The sequence below is a fragment of the Otolemur garnettii genome, unplaced genomic scaffold (assembly GCF_000181295.1).
Source record: "Otolemur garnettii isolate 467f Iridium unplaced genomic scaffold, OtoGar3 scaffold00015, whole genome shotgun sequence".
Classification (NCBI taxonomy): Eukaryota; Metazoa; Chordata; class Mammalia; order Primates; family Galagidae; genus Otolemur; species Otolemur garnettii.
This window is the reverse complement of record NW_003852410.1, coordinates 25,642,897-25,665,613: the sequence shown is the minus strand read 5'-3', so window position 1 is coordinate 25,665,613 and position 22,717 is coordinate 25,642,897. Positions and strand designations below refer to the sequence as shown.

Genomic DNA, 22,717 nt, shown 5'->3' with positions numbered 1-22,717 from the left:
GATAATACTGCAATTCTTAATCATTAAAAATTCTGTTTTCTTCCTTCAGCGTTCTCTCTGTCTTCTTTAACGCGATGGGCTGCTAACCTTTTGACTGTGAATGCACAGGTGTTCAAACAAGATTTTCATTTGGTGCATGGTTCATTAATGAGCACTCCACAGTCAAGGGGTTAAGCAGACAGAAATTTAAAAATATTGCCACCTCAGGTGGTGCCTGTGGCTTAAAGGAGTAGGGTGCCGGTCCCATATACCAGAGGTGGTGGGTTCAAACCCGGCCCCTCTGGGTTTGAACCAGTTTGGCCAAAAACTGGGGTGGGGGTGGAAGAACCTGTCACCCTGGGTAGAGTGCCCTGGCACCATAGCTCACAGTAACCTCAGACTCTTTGGGCTCAAATGAACTTCAGCCTTAGCTTCCTGGGTAGCTGGGCTAAAGCGCCTACCACAGCATCCAGCTAGTTTTTCTATTTTTAGTAGAAACCAGATCTTGCTTTTTCTCAGGCTGATCTGATCAAGCAACCTTCCTTCCTGTCTCAGCTTCCCTGAGTGCTAGGATTACCTATCCCAGGTAGGGGAAGTTAGAACTAAATCATGAACATAACAACCATCAATTTTGGCCCTTATGGGTTGCTAATTTTCTAATAGTGCCAGTCACTCTGGGAGGATTATTTTATTTTTTGTTTTTATTTTTATTTTAAGACAGAGTCTCATTGTGTCACCCTGGGTAGAATGCAATGGCATCCTAGCTCACAGCAACCTCAAACTCTTGGACTCCAGTGATTCTCTTGCCTCTCCTTCCAAGTAGCTGGGACTACAGGCATCCACCACAACACTTGGCTATTTTTTTTTTTTTTTGGTTATTGTTTGTTTGTTTGTTTGTTTGTTTAGCGGGCCCTGGCCGGGATTGAACCCACCAGCCCTGGTGCATGTGGCTGGTACCCTAACCACTGAGCAACAGGCACCTTGCCTATTAATTTTTTTTTTTTATAACTGAATTTCTGTTGTACCTTACTCCCTTTACACTAGTCCTGGCTCTCTTGAACAGATTTGTACTGAAAACATAGTCTCTGACATCACGGAGCTTATTTTCTCATGGACCTTATTATACTAGGAAGAGAAATTAAACAAGGTTAAGGAAATATTATGTAGAGGGTGCATGGGAGTTGTATTTTACATAGACAGGTCAAGGAAGCCCCTCTCTGATTAGGTGGGTTTGGCCAACTGTCCTTTTCTTTAAATTCCTACGCCCCATTTTAAGTTCCTTGCCCTATCGATTTATTGAAATAGAAGTGTAAGTCGAGGTCAGCTAGTCACAGTGTGACAGAGGGACACAGAATCTATCATATTGTTTTGGCTTTACCTCATAAATGTGGCACTGTATGTCTAGACATTTCCCCAGATAGCATTTAATAGTTAATGTATTTTGGAGCACACTTTCCTCCTTTTATAGTTGTCACAGGGAGGGTGTTTAATCATCTTGTCTGCACCCTCTGAAGTGTTTCCTAGTCCCACATGCCATCCACACCAGGCCCCTCTGCTGTTGGGTGAATGCCTCATAAAACTGGTTTTAATTTCTGGTCTTTCCCTCTCAGCCCTTATGTGAGTGGGTTAGAATACAGAGTGTTAGCTCTCCCAAGCACCACACTCCTCTGTCGCTGGGAATTTTTCCTCTTATTCTACTTGTGATTGAAGTTTTTCAGGAGCTGGAGCAGTTTACATTTAAACAAAACCTTGTGGAGGCTGGGCACGGTGGCTCCTGCCTGTAATCCTAGCACTCTGGGAAGCTGAGGCAGGTGGATAGCTTGAGCTCATAGGTTCAAGACCAGCCTGAGCAAAAAGCGAGACCCCATCTCTACTAAAAATAGAAAAACTGAGGCAAGAGGATCACTTAAGCCAGAGTTGGAGGTTGCTGTGATCTATGATGTCATGGACTCTACCCAGGGTGACAGCTGGAGACTGTCTCCAAAAAAAAAAAAAAAAGCCTTGTAGATACCGAGTAATGGTGTGAAAAAGTCCTTCCATACAAAGACAGAAAGTCTTAGCCTTGTTTAAGACTTGAACTATCAGTTTTGTTCTGAGATGCAGCCATGACCTTGCAGAATAATGCTTGGTCACCTTAGCAAGACTTTTCCATATAATAACTTGTGCCTCGGCCTGCCTCTGAGGCAGAAGACTTTGGTGAGAGGCAACTATTCCCATTAAATGTTTCATGGATTCTTATCCCGTGCCCCCTGTGTTGCCAGAGTAAAAATTTACAGCCAGGGTCTTCAGGGCCAGTTTCCTCTCCTTTTGTCTAAATGAGATCTTCAGACCCTTGCTAAGTTTATTCTGCTCTTACAGGGAAAGGCGACAGAAAGAGACAGAGGACAGAGGAGGTAATCGGGCATGTTATTCTTATATATTCCATCCAGCATGCATTCCTGATATTATCTTTACAATTTGACATTTTCATCTTAGTGATGATTGTTGCAGGCATTGAATAATTAAACTGTTGGTCTTTTTAAACCAGCATTCTGATTATATCCTATATTTGTTAGTTACAAGTAGCACAAAGCCTACTCAAGCAAAAGCAGTAAAAATTGAAACATCTAGAGATAAAATTTAAATTTCAGGCATGGTTTGATCAGGCCTCCTCCATCGCTCATTTTTCTACACTTCTCTTTTTCTTGCCTTGTACTTCTCAGCTTTGGCTTTCAGCTGATTCCCTCCTGACTGCGGGTCAGTCCACTCCCTACTGTCCTCCTTCATTCACATTCGAGGGAGGAGGGCAAGTTCTTCCCCTAGGCTCCTGGTTGAAGTCTGGGTCTTCCCTTGTGAATGTACCAACCCAAACTCTGCTCTCTGACCAGAGGAATCTTCCATGCACTAATTGGTGTAGGCCTAGGTTAACACCCTTTTCTCAATCCTTCTCCTGTTGAGGAAGATGGAAGTCCAGGAATTGCCAAGTATCAGTCAGGTGTATTTGTGGGTTTGGATGTCATTTGAGGGTGTGGATAGGGGTCCTAGAGGAAGGTACAGATAGTCATGTTTGTTGAGCACTTAGTGTGTGCCAGGTACCCTTGAATCTGCTGTCGGTGTAATGATTCACTTAATTCTTTAAATAAGATAGTGATTTATTTAAACTGCATTTCTCTGTATACTTGTAGGAAGGTATTGGGTAGGGGTTGGAGTCTGGCTCAACTATCAACAAATATTTTATATGCCTATTTGATTCTTGCAGGTTTAGGAAATACTTTTACAGATTTAGAACTCTCAGGAGTTTTTCAATGACCTAATGTAACTCTGTAATTTATGTGTGAGGACATGAAATCTTTATAAAATGTGACCACTATCTTATTTCACTCCACTCTCAGAGTGAAAACTAGAATGGAAGGAGCAGATATGTGGCATAACTGTCATCCTTGGTAAACATTGCTGATTGATCATACATCATAAGTGATCATACAACCCATGAGTCATTCAAAGCCAGCATGAGTTCTGAGTTCATTGCCATCTTTGGACTAGAACGCAAGTTGCCGGCCCTGGACCGTTGCTCATGTGATGTCTTAATGGATAATCAGAATTCTAAGAGAACAGATCTTTGTCCAATAAAGAGTGTTGACTACTCAAAGAAGTACCCAGTTTGAAAGCTGAAAACTTCAGGTCTGGAGCCAGCTTACCTCCTCCATTTTTATAAACATTTAAGATGTTTGGCATTGGACAGTAAAAATTGTTCAATTTTTTCTAATTGTTATATCTCAGATGCTTCTTACAAGAAATTACATGTTATACCTACAAGAAACAGAAATGAAGTTGGCCGAATTATGAACCTCACTTAGTTAGATGTTGAATTGATAAATGATCCCAATTTGTGTCAGGCACCTGTAGTCCCAGCTGCTTGGAAGGCTGAAGCAGGAGGATTGCTTGAGCCTAAGAGTTTGAGGTTGCTGTGAGCTGTGATGCAATGGCACTCTACCCAAGGCGACGGAGTCAGACTGTCTTAAAAAACCAAACAAAAAATAACACCCCCCCCCAAAAACTAAAACAAAATACTTGGAAACATTATTTTATTATCTAGAAGGTAACTTTGTAGTTTCTTAATACTGAAGATTAGGATGTTTCTATCAGCAAAGTTGAACAACTTCATAATTAAACATGAACAAAATGAAAATAAATATTAACGAGTAGTAACATGAATGCTTTTTAGCACTTTTTCATATACAAAAGAATAAATGAACAAAATGTAATTAAGCTACCAGTACTGGAGAATGCAAAAGAATTGTAAGCTGAACCCTATAAAGTGTTTTTAATTAAAAAATGGAATAATTTGAAGATGTGTATTAGATTTAAGAGAAAAGGCATGAATTATAATAGATAAAAAATGAATACATATATTTTTAGATTGTTGCTGTTAGTTAGAAGTAGACAACAAGATGCAGATAAATAAGCCAAGATCCAGATAAAAGGTTTAATGTAAGTTTATTGAGGGAGGAATTAATAAGCATATTTGACTAGAAACAGCACATAACATGTATATTAGTTTTGTTTTCAATTAGATTTAGACAGAATTCATTATTTTTAATGGTTTTTCATTAGTGAATAGAAACCATTATTTGGATCTATTGTGTTAAAAAAATTCAAGGTACATACTTATTTTCAGCAAAGTACCTTTTCTGTGTTTATAGAAATCATTTTGGGGAGAACAGGAATCATATATTAAGTATTTGAAATCCTTGCTTTGAGGCAAAAGTATGATTTATATGCTCTAAAATGATCTCAGGTCCATTATTAACAGAATTATATTGCAGTGAGACCGTTTACTTAAATTGTAAAATTTAAGTATATTTGGACTTTTCAAGTAGTATTGTTAGGGATCGGGGTGGGGCAAAATTAAGATGTTTATCTTAGATTTTTATTTGATTTCTTTCTTTCTTTTTTTTTTTTTAAGAGATGTTGGCCAGGCTGGAGTACAGTAGCATAGCTCATAGCTCACTGCAGCCTTGAACTCCAGGGCTCAGCAGTCCTCTTGCCTCAGCCTCCCAAATACCTGGGCCTACAGGTGTGTACCACCACACCTGGATTTGTTCAATTTTGTTTGAACAGAATAACAAATAATGGCTTAAAATTTATACATGTCAAATGGGTTCTTTGAACTAAATCTGCCTAAAAGAAACATTGAACATCAAGTGGGATCTCAGACACAAGCCCAGATTCTCTGTATTTGTCATCATTTTCACGTGGGGAATTTTGTCTGCCTTAAAGAGATCAACTGGAATTAATCTCCTGTTGTGTGATTTATGCCCCTTACTGTAGAAGTATGTCTTCATGATGCTATTCTAGTGAATTGTAGCATCTCAAAATAAGAAAAATGCAGTGACTTGTTAATGGCACAATTAGGAGGTACAAGTGGGGCTTGTTTTAGTGCACAAATGAACCATAAATTAAGCTAGTATGTTGTTTCTTAACTATAATTTTTAAAAGAGAATTTTTCCAACTTTATATATTATGAGGCTTCTATGTATCACCCACGAGATTGCTGTTTTTTTCCTTTGCCCAGTATCTCTTTCCCTGCATCTTTGCTCTGTGCAGACTCCTTTTGTCCAGAAAGGATTTGACTACAATTCTAGTACTACTATAAGTCAGTGCCCATCTCCCTCATCTGTTATGCTGTAGACATTTTCTTACTGCATACTAGTAAATCCAGTAAAATTTAGATATTAAAGTGTAACCTGTATAACAAAACTTTTATCTGACTTCTTGTGCAATTTCATAAATGTTTTTTCATTTTGCTGATGGAATAACCCACCAATAATGACCTGTTGATGAAGATCAACTAGGAAACCAACATTGGTGTATTAGTAGTAACTAAACTCCAGACTTTATTCGTAGCTCACCAGTTTTTCCATTAGTTTTCATTTCTGACTCTATTATTCTACTGAGAACTCTACATTTATTTTTGTGACTCATTTTAATCTTTCCCATTTTTCATGACTGACATTTTTGAGGCATACCGGTCAAGTATTCTGTAGAGTGTTCCCTAACTTGTGTTTGTCCTATTCCTCATGAATAGATCAGGGTTATAGATTTTTGGAAATAACACCAAGGAGGTGATCCCCCCTTCCTATCGTATCAAGCTGTCCACCATCACCACATGCTTCCCAGGGATGTTAATTGTCAGCACTTGGTTAAAGTGATGTCTGTCAGGCCTCTCCACTATGAAGTTACTATCTTTCTCTTTCTTTACGAAATCTTTGCAAGAAAGTCAGTATGTTCAACCATAGATGGAATTAAGCTTCACTTCCCAGGAAGGCCAACTATATTTTTGACTCTTGGCCTCTACCCAAGGGAAAAATACCTAGGCAAAGTGACCAGGGTCTAGTAAATTTCTGTGGACTCCAGGAAGTTACTCCACTCAAGTATTACATTCTGTGTAAGTTCTGTTGGAGGAAGGGAGCTCCCCCCACTTTGCATACTGTGAAATACCTGCATCTATATGTAGGTACCACATAATACCTACATTAGCCCTTTGGACTGTCTACTGTATAGTTGGTTTCTTGAGGGCCAGCCTTTTATGTTGGTATGTGTCCATTATAAAGGCCTATAACCATAGCAGAAACTACTTATTAAAATTTTTTGTTTGATGGTGCTCTGAGTTCTTTACATAGATTGTCTCATAATCCTCACAATCACCCTTTGATATGGAGATATCATTGTACAAGTGAAGAGCTGAGCCACAGGCAGCTTAAGTTTTCCAAGAAACCCTGAAGGAACTGGGGCAGCCCTGTCTCCTAGAATGGACTTTTTAGCATCATGCCTGGTGTTGAGCAGAGTGTATATTTAAGTGAATAGCGAGGGTGATGCCTTGATCAATAAGACAGAGTTTCCTCTTTGATTACCATTCCATGACTGGAGAGCTCTGTTAAAGCATAGAAAAAAAAAGAGAGAGAGAGAGATTTAAATATGTTTTATAAAGGCATTGAAAGAGAAGGTCCTGCTGCACTTTTTTAAGAAAAACAACCCCCATCACCGCCTCTGGTGGGCTTGTTAAATTCACACACATACTCTTTCATGTGTAGCCCATATTTGGAGCTGATTTTTCCATGTCACAGTTCAAACTAATGTATTAACGAAGAAAAGAAAGGAAGATTTATTTCTGAAGTTGACATCCGAACTCTGGAGACCAAGTGAGTGAGGGATACTTAGTAAGAAGTCAGCAGATAGATATATAAAATTAAAACTAAAATAATGCCCAGAGAGCATATAGTGTCATAAGAAAGGAGAGCTGTACCACTCTTTAATCTCTTCTTTTAATTCACTTATTTGTAAGTAAAAAATATGTGTTAGGACTCTGTGTTAGGATTGGTATGAAATTGAACCTAGGAGTAACCTCTTCTTGTAGAGTTTCCCACCTTGGGAAGGCATATTGCAGAAGAAGCCGTAAATTGCAAAGTGATAATGAGGTCCATAGAAACCCAGAATCTCTGTATGTCCCTGACAAAGGGACATTTACACTGAATTCAAACCTTTAACTAGGGGTTTCAGATACATTTATCGAATCCATTAAAAAGAAAATATTTTTCATCCTAAGTTAAATGAGGAACACTGTCAGATTCCCATGGTACTTGTAGGTTGGCAACGTGTCTCTATCCAGATCCCATTCCTACCAGACCTTTAACAGGTGAATAGGAAATTACTGTTGGCAGCCCATTCTGCCCTGTGGTTTCTCCTCAGACCCCACCTCTTCCCTTTTGGGAATGTCTCCTTGTACATTAGGTTGTCAAGTCAGAGCTTGGTGAGCTGTTCACAAGGGGTCTCACCATGAAAATGCACAAATCCAGCCTGTTCTAAGAAAGAGTCAGTAAGAGGAATCTAAAGGGCAACGTGACTAGTGTCCTAAGTGAGAGAGGAAGCCTTCTCACCAATTGCTCCTGGTCCGCCCTCCCCCAGTGCCACCTAGGTTTAAGTTTACTACAGTTTTTATTTAGTGTCATGTTTTTTACTTAAAAACATTTACTCAAAGTTCTGAAAAACAAAGCATTCAATACCGTGAGACTTGTGCAACTGCAAATGATTAATGATATAATTCTCAGTCTTTTATAAAGTGTCTTAACACCGAAGAGATTTATACAGTGTGGAATGGCAATGGTGCTTCAATGTGAGAATAGGTAATCAATACCTGCAAGCTTAGAAAAAGTGTTCTATTTCCTCCACTAATGACATGGGGGGGGGGGGTTGCAAGGCCAGGGTGTCTAGAGCATGAAGCACTCCAAAGAAGAATTAATTTAAAATCTGAAGTGGAAGATCAGTTTCAATTAAAATTGCACTTGAATGTATATTGAGTGGAAGTGTGAAAGCAAGCATGTAGTCAGCTTAAATCTTCAGATTGTTACCAGTGAATAAATGAATCCCATTGGTATGAAGTCTGATTATATTTTTATAGAGTGCTAAATTATATTTCACCTATGTCTGGAAGGTTATGAGAAATAATATGAATGGCAAGTACTTTTTTGACGTGACAGAGTATTTTTTCAAAATTATTACTAGTTGTAGGATAATTATCAGGTGACTGTGTTTTTTCAAATGATGACTTGCATTTATTATTTGGACTCATATATATTTGGAGTTATTTTACTGTGTTCTGTGCTATTTTTCCCCATTAAATATGATTTTATTTTACTGGTAAATTTCACGAAGGCATTTAATGTAGACACACATACACATAAGATTAAAACATTTGTTTCCATAATTCAGACATAATATAGGGTCAGTGTCCTTCACCAAAATTTATATTTGGATCAGCCATCCAGTAGATCAAAGATGGATTATTTTAGCATCTGGAAGAAAACTTAACCGTGGGCAGGCAAGGTTACATCCATTATGTCCCTTCTTTTTTCCTACAAATATATAGATTGAAGATGAAAATAAAATTTAGCTAAAATATAAGCAAATGTAGTATGTCCCTTTATGACTAGACACAGTCTTAGAGGATTTTACAAATTCCTCTATTGTTGAAATCCCATAGGAAAGACAACAGTGATGTCAACTTTTTCTAGACATTCTTATGGCACTTACAAATGTGCCCAAGGTTGCTAGACCCTTGCCCGTCAGCTACCTTTTTTTTTTTTTTCTGATTGTTTTTATCTGCCTTTTGGGTAAATGACTTGGGAATTAGACCCAGACTGAGGTACTGCCACTTATTTGAGTCATTTGTAAGAAGCTATGTCAATTGCTCTTAAGCCACGAAGCTTTCATTACCATGACTGAAAAGATTTCCTGAGCTTGTTCCTGTTTTCCTGGTGCCGTTGTTTATATCTGCTGTGAGGTATATCAGACTTAGAAGACAAGGAGAACATCCTGGCAAATGACTGCAGGGTAGCAGGATGGTCAGTAAGTAGGTTCTTACCTACTATTAAACTAACAAGATGAGGAGACATAGTACTGAACTGAGCGAGGTTTCCTTGTGTCTCCATCATACCAGGCTAGGTGTTTAATGAGGCACAAAAATACCCACCCATCAGCCAGTATTTTTGTACCTATGTGTATACGTTACACTAAATATAGAAATTTAAGGCTAAAAAGCCTTGAAGATATGTATATGTATATACACACACTAAACTTTATTGATTGTGAAGTCAATGTGTTACCTTCTAAAAATTGTAAGGTTCCAACATATTTTGTGTCTGATTCTCAAAAAAGGATTCATCTTAATCTTTCCAGTGAAAGTTACTTCTTTTCAACAAACTACTCCTGCTTTCAAGAAGTTTTAAAGTAGAATGCAGAAAAATCTTAAGCTCTTTATTTCTAAATTAAGCTCTTTATTTCTAAATAGGGCAGAGAGGCAGATGCAGTGGGTCTTGTGTTACCCTTGGTTGTTACCTGTTAAAAGTTTGCTTTATGGTGACTCTCTCTTCCTTTATTTCTGTGGCCTGTATCTTCCCAAAAGGCTTTATGTGAACGCCAAGTCCAGTCTGAAGGTAACTTTAAACCTCCATCTCCTATTAGAGATGGGGATTGAGAAGGAGTGATGAGTGCCTTGACTCAAGTGTACAAACTATGGCCAAATTGAAGAATCTTTCATGGTTAGCCAGGGAAAAACATGTGTCATCACCTCCCTCATTTGTAATGACTCCCATCCAGTCCTGTGTTGCTTTTCATCACCTCTTCAAGTTTACAAACTCTGATGAGCTAAGAACAAAGTTGTACTTAAGCTATTGTTCACAATAGCAAAACATGCTAAATTGATTAAGATGCTTTCTTGTGAATAAATACTTTGCTTCTTTTAGAAAACTTATTTAAAAATTTTCAGAAATGAGAACAACACTGACAGCCCTTCTGCGCAACTCCCTTAATCTGATTAAAGATAAAGTTAGAAAGTGTTTGATTGCAAATCAAGAAGGAAAACTATCTTAAGTAACGTAGCTTTTTTATTTTTTTATTCTGAGCTCTTCTTGCCACATCAAGCAAACGGCTTTGTTGGGTAGTCTTCAGTATTTTGACCTCTTTGGAGTGGGGACAGTGGGAGATGAAGTACTTGACCGCCTTAGTCTTTATTCCTTCTGTCCCTGACTTTGGAGCCAAGAGGTTTAAAGTGTTTTCTTTCAACAGGTGCCTATGGTCCTGAGCACTGGGTCACGTCTAGTGTCAGCTGTGGGGGCCGCCACCAGTCTCCTATAGACATTTTAGACCAGCATGCACGTGTCGGGGAAGAGTACCAGGAACTGCAACTTGATGGCTTCAACAACGAATCTTCTAACAAAACCTGGATGAAAAACACAGGGAAAACAGGTAGACTGTGCCTTCTTTACTTGTCCACGTTGACATGAAATAACTTTGGGTGCCTCTGGTGTTTATCTTAACCATGACTTGCTCCTTGAATAATGCATGTTGTCCCAGGGACCCTAAGTCAGCCCGTGGTTTGAGAACCAGCTGTGTGATGTTGAGTTAATTACTTAACCACTCTGTGCCATAGTTTTTTAAAAAGATGTAAAATGTGGATAATGAAATGATTATCATCAACCTTGTTAGGGTTGTAACTATAAAATGAGTTAATAGATGTAAGGTGCATAGACTGGACTTTGGGAGACATACCCAACATGGCAGCCCCTAGCCTCACATGGTATTTAAAATTTATTTTAATTAAAAGCTAAATACAATTAAAATTCAGTCCTTCAATTGTATGAAGCTCATTTCAAGTGCTTGTCAGCCACCTGGCTAATGACTACCAAGCACAGAGAACATTCTATTATTCCAGAAAGTTCTGTCAGCTGGAATTGTGCCCTATGTGCCCATGGAAATAGAATTCTTCTCTTTCTTGAGATTTTACTTTGCTAATACTATTAGAATAGCAGAGTGCAGATCAACTGTCTCATCCTTTTGTGTATCAGACCAGCAATTAGGTTCTTCCCCTTCCTGCTCCTTATCTCACTTACATTCTGGGGTTAGTGAATGCGCACCATCCTCTTTTTGCCATTGCTAATGCAGAGAGCTGCTTCCCTATCCATTACTGTTTACAGATTGTCTGTGGAAGTAGCAGAGAATGCTTTGCTGAGCTTCACTTCTGAGGCAAAAATAAGCACTGGGATGGTATATTACAGCTCTGCTTGGTGCTGCCTGGGGTTCTGTTGATGCCAAAAGATATTTTTCATTCTTCTTACTTGACTACTTAGAATGTTAGCCCATTAAAACAAGTTTCCTCTCTTTCTTTTTAAAACGAACCTTTTGTAACCAAGGATGTCACTGCAAACTACTCTTCTAATCTCTTTCAGGAGCCTGGGCTGCCTGAAGCTGTCATGCTGGGCTAAAATGACTTCACTCCCAGCCCTTTGGTGCCATTCCTGTTGTGGGTCACAGAGTTGCCTTTTCTTTTAACCTGATTGGCTGCACGGGCAGCTTTGGAGATCCACTTTCTTTCTTCAGACCAGCGTTTGTCTGAGATTATTCCTGGCTGATTGCTCCAAGTTTGCCTGGCTTGTTCATAGAGTTTCGTCCTACTCAGCACAGAGATTTTTGGCTTTGGGCCCTTTTTGATGATGCCCCTACAATACTTCTCCCGGTCTTAGAGCAGGCTACCTTCCTTGCCTTGATTCATCCCTCTGGCAGACTGCTCAGCCGAAGCCTGTGAACCAGTAATGTTATTTGTACACACCCTTTCATCCCTGCCTCTATATTTCCCCAGCATAGATCATGTGCTAATCGTTATGATTCAGAATTTATTTATCAGGGGTCCTATTTTATATTTCAAATATGGGTGTTGTTTGGAGAATGTCACGGGAATAAGACGCTTCAGACCACGTGAATACGGTAGATGAATGGTTTGCCCCACTGGTTTAATCAGAGCTTGGAGTTGAGTGCTGCCTCAGTGCCACATTCCGGAAGCCTGCCAAAGGCAATTCGGCCGGCTCTCTAATAGGGTTTTCTACTTGACTTGCAATGCTTGACAGCCTTCTGCAAAGATAACACGTCTCAGTGACAGCATTCAGCCCCGTATCACCAATGACAGGTTTTAGACGTATGTAGGGTTCACTCAATGCAAGTTGATTCATGACCTTGGTCTTCCAGAAGCTGATTATCAATCTCTGTCACTCTCCTGACTTCCCGGAGTGATCCCTACTTGTTGCACATCTCAGAGTACGTGTGCTTGGTTTTCACTATCCAAATGTGAACACGTCTTTGTCAGAAGCATAGTGTTCTGAGAAGCAGAAATAAATCTCCTACTTCTCAAACTACTTATTACTGTAAAATTCACAACATAAAATTAGATAGGCCAATATCTCGTAAATAAGATGATTCTGTAAGAGGGGTTTTAAAAAGTGACAACCAGTTATATGCAGTTTGAAACAAGAACATGGAATTGGTTGGTTTTTTTTCTTTTTTTTGATCTCCTGGTAGAGTTTTGATTTATGATGGCTTAGAAACTTGAGTGCAGAAATCAACTTTTTTGTGTGTGTTTTAAAGAACAAACCTAATAACTTCTTTCATTCTGTGGATGCCAAATTAGTTCATAAATTTTCCAACATTTTGGAGAAATGAAGATTCAGTCTCTCTATTTTGTTTGGAGGACCCATTAGTACAGGCTAAATTAAAGAGGAGTTGATAATTTCCACACTGAATACTCAATTTCAGGTGTTCTTTTTTTAAAATAGCAAACACTTATCATTGTACTATAGATTTGAAAGATGTCACCATTAAGGAAAATGAGGTAAAGAGATTCCGGAATCTCTCTGCATTATTTCTTACAACCACCTGTGAATCTACAATTCTGTAAAAACAAACAAAAAACAAACAAAAAAAAAACCCTTTAATTTAAAAATTCATGTATCACAAATTATGATCTGTCTGTGTTGCAGCCATTCATTTACATATCTATTGCATACTTAGTTGAAGAAAAAACTTGGTTTTCTTAAATCATTAATTTTTAAGCAACATATATTTTCCTTCCCTAAAAGTATTTTCTTGTACCTTGTAGTTCCAATAAATAAATTAAGGAAAGAGTTTTTATTTTTTTTTCTGATGAAAATTTACAGGTCACTTACCTGTGAATAGACTCTGCCTTTTGTATATTAAATATGAATAGAGAAAGTTAATATTTAAAGCAGTCTATTGCATACAGACAGTAAGTTTGTCATAAAACAATTTAAATGCTCAGATCTGTCTTAAGCCCCTGATAGTACTATCCAATCTAGCATAATCAATAGAGCGACTTGGTTGTACCTAGCCCACTTCTTGAAAGTTGTCTAAAATATCTTTACAAGACAGATAGCATCTCTCTATTTCTTCCTGAGGAGCCGTAACTATCTCCTGTGCCAGTTCCCATTTGATTTCATCTGAAGTTATTTCCCTTTCTTTCATTTTTGTAGAATGAAAAGATAATGCATTCATCAAGAACATTTCAAGACAGTCTTGCTGTTCCTAGCATTAGCTTCCAGCTAAATGATCAAAATTTAAGACTTAGACAGTACTTCTGATGTATGTTAATAAGCCATGGCCTCCTGTGAATTTTAACTATTTGGAGGGCCTTTCATTTTTTTTTTTTTTTCATTTTTACCTCCCCTACCAAGGACAAATAGTAAATGCAGATTTGCCATAATGCACATTACTTTCCTTGTCCCACTATGTATCTGTTTGCCAATCGTTTCTCTGTCTATGTCCTTTTCTCCTGTTCTGTGTATCCCACAGTCCCAGGAAAAATGGATTCAAGAAATGACTGTTAAAGTAGTAAAAGAAAGTTGATGGCAGTGAAAGCAGGTGTGGAAAAGTAGGTCAGGAGTCATTTCCTAGAATGATACCAATCCCACAAAATTAAGACGAGGATTAGGAGACTGTTGTGTTGACCTTATTTACCATGTGTGCCATAAGAGCCCATGAACTTGAGCTGAGAGAAGAGCGAACTAATTGCAGGCTGGTTCACAGAGAAAAACGAAGTCTTAATGACCTCAGACATTTCCACATGCTGTTTCCCTAAGGATATGACCCAGGCTGTGTGTCAGAAGAGGATGTGGCTTTGCTGCTTTGCTTAGACAAGCAGGTAAGGCCCCCTCAAGGTGAAAGGATTGTCTGAAGTTGAAAGACACTCTGTTCCATTGTTCCCTGCAGTTCACAGCTCAGACTAACCACTGCCTCTGTGGAGACCAGGGTGTGTGGGTATTGAGAGTCAGCCCAGAAATTAGCCCTGAAGTTCCCATAGGTAGGGAAAATGGGAGACTGTAGCTAAATGAAAGCTTTATTTACAAAATATTCATTATAAAATTTACAAAATATTCTCTATGTGTTGGCCACCTCTTTGTAAAATTTTGTAATGAATATTTTGTAAATATTTCTCTACATGTGGCAACTTCAGGGACTTTTGTGAAACCTTGGCTTGCAATGGGCTACCACTACATATGAGCACCTACAGGGGTTTCAGTGGCAACCACCTTCATGATCTTCAATTTCCTTCCCAAACTCAGGGTTTTTCAGGTGTGGCCCACCCCCTTAGCCCCCTGCCCAGATGGGATCCACAGCACAAGTGTAACGTGCATGCAACGCTTTAAGTAACTTTGCAATTAGTAAGAAAAGTTCCCAGGAATGCACGTGTGCGTTCATGCGTATCTTCCTGACAGTTGGGTCTTTCTATTCTTTCCCTTCTGTTCTGTTATTTATTTATTTATTTATTTTAGACCGACTCTCACTTTGTCGCCCTTGGTAGAGTGCCATGGCATCATAGCTAACAGCAACCTCAAACTCTTGGGCTCAAGGGATCCACCCACCTCAGCCTCTCAGAGTCCTCAGAGGCGTGAGCCACTACCCAGCCTGTTTCTATTCTTTCTGTTCTGTTGTTGGTCTTGATGAACCTTCTTCACCAATCTCCCCTCGCTCTTCACCTCCCTGCAGTTCCATTCCCTCCCACCTTTGCTGGTCTGTCTCCTTGAATTTGCTTTCCCTGGGGCTTCCTTCTGTCCTGGAGGCTGTTGGGACCTGTTTCTACTCTTCTGCTCATATCACTGGGCTTCTCTCTCTTCTTCTTACCTCTCTTCCTTAAAGCTGACCACACAAGAGAACCGAAGTTTTTATTTTATTTTATTTTATTTATTATTTATTTATTTATTTTGAGACAGAGTCTCACTCTCGCTCTGTTGCCCTGTGGCATCATAGCTCGCAGCAACCTGAAACTCCCATGCTAAAGTGATCCTCTTGCTTCAGCCTCCCACGTAGCTGGAACTAGAGGGGCCTGCTACAACACTAGTTTTATATTTTTAGTAGAGATGGGGTCTTGCTTTGGCTCAGGCTCATCTCAAATTCCTGAGCTCAAGCAATCTACCCAGACTGATAGGATTACAGGCATGAGCCATGGGCCCAGCTAGAACCAAAGTTTTTAAACGATGTTTTTATTTATTGTATCTGTGGAGTAGATTTTAGTTTTGATAACAGTAACCTAAGTCTATTCTCATTTTAATAAAAACTCTCTCATGAGCTGGGCATGATGACTCATGCCTATAATCCTAGCACTCTGGGAGACCAATGGGAGAAAGATCCCTGGAGCTCAGGAGTTTGAGACCAGCTGAACAAGAGCAAAAACCCCTCTCTTAACCCTGATAATGTTGGACAGGGAGGGGCCTGGACAAATTAAATACATGAATAATTGCCCAAGTATATTTTTAAGGGTTCCAAACTCACATATTACCAAATCATTACTTTTATATTTATTGCAGTATTACCACCCCACCTCAGTTCTTACTGATCTTTAATAGGTGTAAATGTGAGACAGTGATGATGGAATATTATCGGCTCCTCATGCCAGAATCAGTTTCTTTAACTCTTGAGTTCTTTTGTGTGACTAGTGAATTGGTCGTTTCACCAACAAAGAGGGTGCCAAGCTTTCTAATTAAAAGCAAAGCCTCAGCCAAGTAGACAGATGTTTGGAAACATCTGGATGAATAGCAACATTTATGCTGGGTGTGCCCCAGCCCTGTGTCTGTAATAGCTTAATGTTACCTGAAAAAGAACATTCAATTAAAAAAAAATCTAATCTTTCTTTAGGGAATGCTGAGTGTGCTTTCACTGTTCACTTTATAGATTTTTCCTCTTTCAAAGGCCTAAATTCTTCAGGTTTTTTGTCCTATTACTACCCAGTCTCTCCTGAATCTGCCCCTGAACGGGGAGATACTTCACAAGGGCTCCCTTCGGCTGGATAGACTACAAGCTGTGCTGCATGTCTGCTGAGCTTGGCTGCCTCTCTGTCATCCCCATAGCCCCAGGCCAGAGCTGTGTCTGTGTGTGTGTGTGTGTGTGTGTGTGTGTGTGTGTGTGTGTAGAAGCCTAATTAACTAATTACCCTGAACTTTGAGGGTCATTTTCCAAGAACTCTTTTTTTAGGGTAGCTTCCTTTATCCATCTTCTCTTACATGGTTAAAATCTTAACTGATCCATTTTGTTCATCTTGCTCAGTTCAGCAGATGATTTATCTCTGAGGCCCGAGATAAATCTCATGGCTTGTCACAGCTTGGTTATCTGAGGTCAGTCCTTGCTTACCGCAGTGGTGTCATAAGTTTTGTTTTATTGACTGATGTTGCTATCCTGCAAGGTCTTTTCCACATAGCAGCCAGAGTAATCTACTCATTTCCCTGCTCTGATCCTGTCTGTCTGTCTCTCCTTCTTTCTTGTTCTCTCTCTCAGCCATATCAAGGATTTTACATTTTGCTTCAGATAAAGACAGACTGCTCACTGTCCTGCATCATTCTCTAGCCTCATATCTCATCCTGCTGTCTGGTTACCAGGCACTCTGACTTCGTACTCACTACCGTTACCACAGGGCCTTTGCACATGCTGATTCTCTCTTGATGTTGTCCCCTCTTCCCAGTGCTTCTCCAAGGCAACTCCTCTGCCTCGCAGCCTAGCCCTTGACACTCCTCCCTGCCCTTGCCTGGAGCTGGGTGATCAGTTGGTACTGCTTGTCCCACTTACAGGTTTGCTGGTGTTGTCTGCTTTGTTCTTGGGACCTGTCTTTCCCACCAACCATAGGTTCTATGGGAGCAGGAGCTGGACTGATTAATCTACCTTTTCTTCCCCAGTAGTTACTCAATAACTATTTGTTGAATAGTTGAAAAACAAAATGCCAATGGCTATAGGGAAGTTCGTGGGAGACTGATAATGCCTGGAATGCCTGTGTGTTCTGATTTTCAGACAACAGTATTTCCCTTTACTGGAACCCCAAGGCAGCACTCTGATGGACACAGGTGCAGTGCGAGGGGTCGGGGGATCCCACCATTAAGATCCAATAATGATAGACTTTTTAAACTTTATATTGTTGAAAATGGGGCGGAGGGGGTAAGATAGTAAGCAGCTGATTTTTCTTCCATCCATTTTTCTTTAATTTTTAGCACTTGCTGCTGTTTACTCAGATTTTGGTGTGAACATTTGCTCTAGCCTGCTGAATATAACCTTGTTGAATTTAATTTATAAACAGTTGGTGGATATCCTGCAAAGAATGCCAGGTACTTGGTCATTCCTTCTAGCTTCAGGAGAAAATGAATTCGTTATACAAGGTGACCATGTGACCAGCCTACCTCTCCACTCTCACCCTATACACAGCCTGCTGTGTCTTTACATTGTGGGGATCCCCAGACATGGGGAGAATGGGGCATAAGCTGTCAATCCTCTCCTGAGGATGCTAACCTCTATAAACAGCACTCACAGAATGCCACCTCTATGCCATAATGTTCTATATGAGCTGCTGTCTGAGCATTCCTTGGAAGACACCCCTGTGATCCTCTTAACAAACCTCTGAAGTAGCTGCGGTCTTACTCCCATTTACGGCATGAGAACAGAGGCACCAAGAAGTGCAGTGACTTCCTCATATCTGGACAGGGGCAGATCCAGGATTCAAATTCACACTTGATGGCTGGAGAGTCCAGCTCCTAAGCTCCCTACGTGCACCATGCGTAGAATTTTACTTCTCTTCTAAGGAGGGCAGAGTCCATGGGTAGCTCTTGCTCTTGACTTTTGGACTTTACATGTAGAAACCCTGCATTTGCAGCCTCCAGTTCCTTCCCCTCCCTCCATTATTCTGCTTTGATTTCAGCACAATCCCTGAGAGCAGTTTAACTACCAGAGGTGCTAGTTCTAGAAAGTCCCCTCACGTGTACCTTCCTGGCCTCTCCCTGCTATCTCATCTGTCTCAGTCAGTTCAGGCTGCTCTAACAAAATACTGTTAACTGGGTGGTTTAAACAACAGACAACGCTTATAGTTCTGAAAGCTGGGAGTTCAACGACTGGCAGATTTGGTGAATGGTGGGAACGTGGTTTCTGGTGCATAGACAATTCCTTCTCGCCGTGTCCTTACCAGACGGAAAGGAAGCCAGCCCTCTGGGGCCTTTATTCCCACGCATGAGGCTTCACACTCATCTCTCATCACCTGCAAAGGCCCCCCTCTTCATACTACCACCTTGGGGATTAGGATCTTAACTTACGAATTTTAGGGAGACACCAACGTTCAGTCTGTCGTGCCATTGTGCTGTTTCCTTGCCACCTTCTGTTTTATGCCTTGTCCAAATTCAACTCTTATTGCTATTGTTATAAATAAAATTAAAATTCATTTGTGTCTGTTATTCTTGAAATATTATATACTTCCTATTTATATCACCTTTATTTCACTCTGCCACCCACAATAGAGTGCAGTGGCATTGTCATAGTCCCTCCAGGCACAAGCTCCCAAACTCCAGGGATCTTGCTGCCTCAGCTTCCCAAGTAGCTGGGACTGCAGGCATGTGCCACCACACCCAGCTAGTTTTTCTAATTTTTTGTAGAGATAGCATCTTGCTTTTGCTCAGGCTGGTCTCAAATTCCTGGCCTCAATGACTACTCCTACTTTTGCCTCCCAAAGTGCTAGGATTACAGGCATGAGCAACTGCACCCAGCCTTTTACCAGCATCATAAATGTGCAACCAGTGCTATTTGTCCACAGTTTATGAAAATAAGTCAAAGCTACCCTTACTAATAAAATATAGCTTAATACTTACCCTTGGGAAGAGGGAGGAAATGAGTTATCAGAGAAACATGCAGGTTAGAATGGCACTAAACTAAGGTTTCTTTTTCATTGATGTGATCAAAAAGTTAGAAATAGTCAAGAAAAAGGAGTGCCATTTTTACACTGTTTTACTGAACTGAAAGCCACTACTCAACACTTAAGTTCTCTTCCCAAGTAGTCTTTGGGCCACACCTGCCCTTTCTCTTGTCCCTGCCTAATGACACTTTTTATTGGTGTGAAAGGCCATATTACTTTAAAATGGAGCATTCTCTGAAATAGAGAGTAGTGGCCAGCGTGGTGGCTCACGCCTATACTCCTAGCACTCTGGGAGGCCGAGGCAGGTGGATTGCCTGAGTTCACAGGTTCAAGACCAGCCGGAGGCAGAGCAAAGCCTGTCTCTACTAAAAATACAAACAAACAAAAAAACGGAGGCAAGATGGTCTCTTGAGCCCAAGAGTTGGAGGTTGCTGTAAGCTATGATGTCTCCATGGCACTCCATCCAGGGTGACCACTTGAGACTTGTCTCAAAAAAAAAAAAAAGAAAAGAAAAGAAAATGGAAACTGGTAAGTGTGTGGCCATTCTTCTGTGCTGCACAGGAGTTTCATCCTAATTTTGGAAATGAGTTTGACAGTAACCACCATTGAGTGTGTGTTTGCTGGGTTCCCAGCTCTGGTCAAGTGCTTTCCCTGGGTGATTCTGCCAGGTAAGCCCTGTTACTGTCCCCATTTGCATAGAGACGGAGGCACGGAGAAGTCAAGTAACCTGCAGCGGTCACACCGCTGTTAAGGGGCAGAATGGGGTTCCATCTCTTGAGCTCAGCATCTGAGACACATTGTGTCCTAAGGGAACACCTTTGACACATTCTGTCTCAAAACGGTACAGTGTTAGCACTCATCAGAAAACTCTTACCCGATGATGGCTGGGAAAGTTCTCTCTGCCTACACAGTTTTATACATAAACAAACATATAAACCTTTTTTGTACAAGTAACACGCTGCGTACTCTGGTAAGAAACACTGTAAAATGAAAAATGATATTAATGTTTCAGATTGTACAGTTCCCTAATTATGCTTTTAATTATTCATATAAAACAAGTAAAATGACCCCTGACAGAGAAATAAATGATTTGAGTAAAATCAAATATTTATAAGATGCTGCTGCGTCCCTGGATGTGTTGTAACAGATGCACACAAAATGCTCTGTATTCGTCCTTCGGATGTAAAATGTTATCTATAGAATTTATAACAGCTGAGAATAATCAACAGTACTTAAGACTCTACTCAGCTAATGTCTGGGTGTTTTGACACTGGAACTAAAGGTACATGGTTGGTAAAATGTAATATTTTTGAAGATACTTTATAACATCTGCATGTATATAAATTTTTATTTTAGGTAATATCTACTACAATATTTTAGGAGTCACAAAATGAGAGACCTCACTGTTTGTACATTTATTATGTAAATAGTTTTTAAAATTCAAAAGGAGAATAATATTTCATGACACAGAATTATTTTAAATTTCAGGGTGGTTAAATAAAGTTTTATTAGAACATAGCCTGACCCATTCATTCATATATTATCTTTGGCTGTTATTGTTTTACAAAGATGAGATTGAGTAATTGCACCAGAGAATTGGTCTGTGAAATCTAAAATATTTACTAACTCAGTCCTTCTTAAGACAAGTTTGCCAACTGCTGTTCTAAAACATGCCCAACACAGAAAAGGTAGAACAGTGCCATAGCATGTTTAACTGGCACAAGAAACACTTGCTTTTACCTCATTTTATCCTTTAATTCATTGTCCTACGAATTGAACATTCAATATATTTTTTTCCAGAAGTTGGAGAAAAACTGCCTTTTGCATGCAATAAAAAAGGATTTATATGAGAAGGGTTTCTTCACTTGCTTTTAATGCTTCCTTTATATACAGAAGTACTGAAACTAATTTCAGTGTTCTAGAAATGGGTCATTAGTCTAGTCCCTATCTTTTATGGAGACCTAATTTTCATGCAGGCTTTCTCTCTAAAGCTCTAAGTGGGATCTCTTTAGGAAAAAGTGACAATCAGGATATGAGATCTTTCCCATGGCTTACCCAAGCTTGGCTTTTGATCACAAATCATTATAGTATATCGTAGGCATCTTACATGTATTTTAGCAGCCAGTATTTGTTGAATGGATGAATGAATGAATGAATTCACCTTAGGAAAAAAGGAAATGTTATCACTTGAATAAAATCTGTTTCTTGTGCATGTAGCTATTCCATTCCTTATGGAGAAATAATTTTTTCTGTTAGTATAAATCCAGGTTATTTTCAATTTCTCTTTCCTGGGTTTTAAGGAAGAGAGGTGAGTTCCGAAATTTAGGGTATGAACTGGTCGAGATTCCTTATACTGTGGACATTCTCATGTGTTCTTTTGACTAGGCTAAGGGAAATTTTCTTATGCTTAGAATGAAAAGAAGCAGTAAAGAATTATCTGGTTACCTGCCCATGTCTGAGTGACTCCATGAGTGGATTTTTCTACTTCACTGCTGTGCACTGTTCCCAAATACAGACTCCTGGATGTCTTCCCATTATTATTTGTTTAGGAAGAACCCACATTTTTTTCTTGATAACTTGCCCACGTTATCGCGTCAGAGAAACACACCTCTTGCATATGTCTTTTCATATTTCTAATCTCATTCCAGACCTTGAATATTGGGGTAGCCCTAAGAGTCAGTGCTGAAAAAGGAACATCTCGCTCTGTCCAGATAATTTGGATCATTAAGCAGAAACAGGAGGCATTGATTAATAGCAACTTGTTCTGTCCTTGTCTCCATTTTTTAAAACATCTGTTAAATGGATACATAATTCTGAGATTGTTCCCAGGGAAGTGTCATGATTCAGAGGCAACCAGTTATCTGAGAGCATTTTGCAGCTAGACTATACTAATTTATTCAGACTGGTGTTTTGTGACTTGTTTATTTTAACAGGTATGGGAGAAAATAATTCACATCATGGTAATCATGAACTTTACTAGAAGCAGCAGACGAAATCATTAGTTTGGTTTTGATACTCACTTTGTTTTCCTCCCTTCCCTTCCATTTTACACAGTTGCCATCCTTCTGAAAGACGACTATTTTGTCAGTGGCGCTGGCCTGCCTGGCAGATTCAAAGCTGAGAAGGTGGAATTTCACTGGGGCCACAGCAATGGCTCAGCAGGCTCTGAACACAGCATCAACGGCAGGAGGTTTCCTGTTGAGG

General features: G+C 39.7%; 1 protein-coding gene across 3 annotated transcripts in view; it reads left to right on the top strand.

Annotated features, from left to right (window-relative positions):
• Positions 1-22,717, top strand: part of PTPRG (protein tyrosine phosphatase, receptor type G) — a 740,009-nt gene that overhangs the window by 426,888 nt on the left and 290,404 nt on the right. For all 3 annotated transcript variants that reach the window (XM_023510661.1, XM_023510664.1, XM_023510662.1), the window contains exons 3-4: positions 10,582-10,761; positions 22,568-22,716. In XM_023510661.1, the coding sequence (XP_023366429.1) occupies positions 10,582-10,761; positions 22,568-22,716 (329 nt within the window). The remainder of the gene's footprint in view (positions 1-10,581; positions 10,762-22,567; position 22,717) is intronic.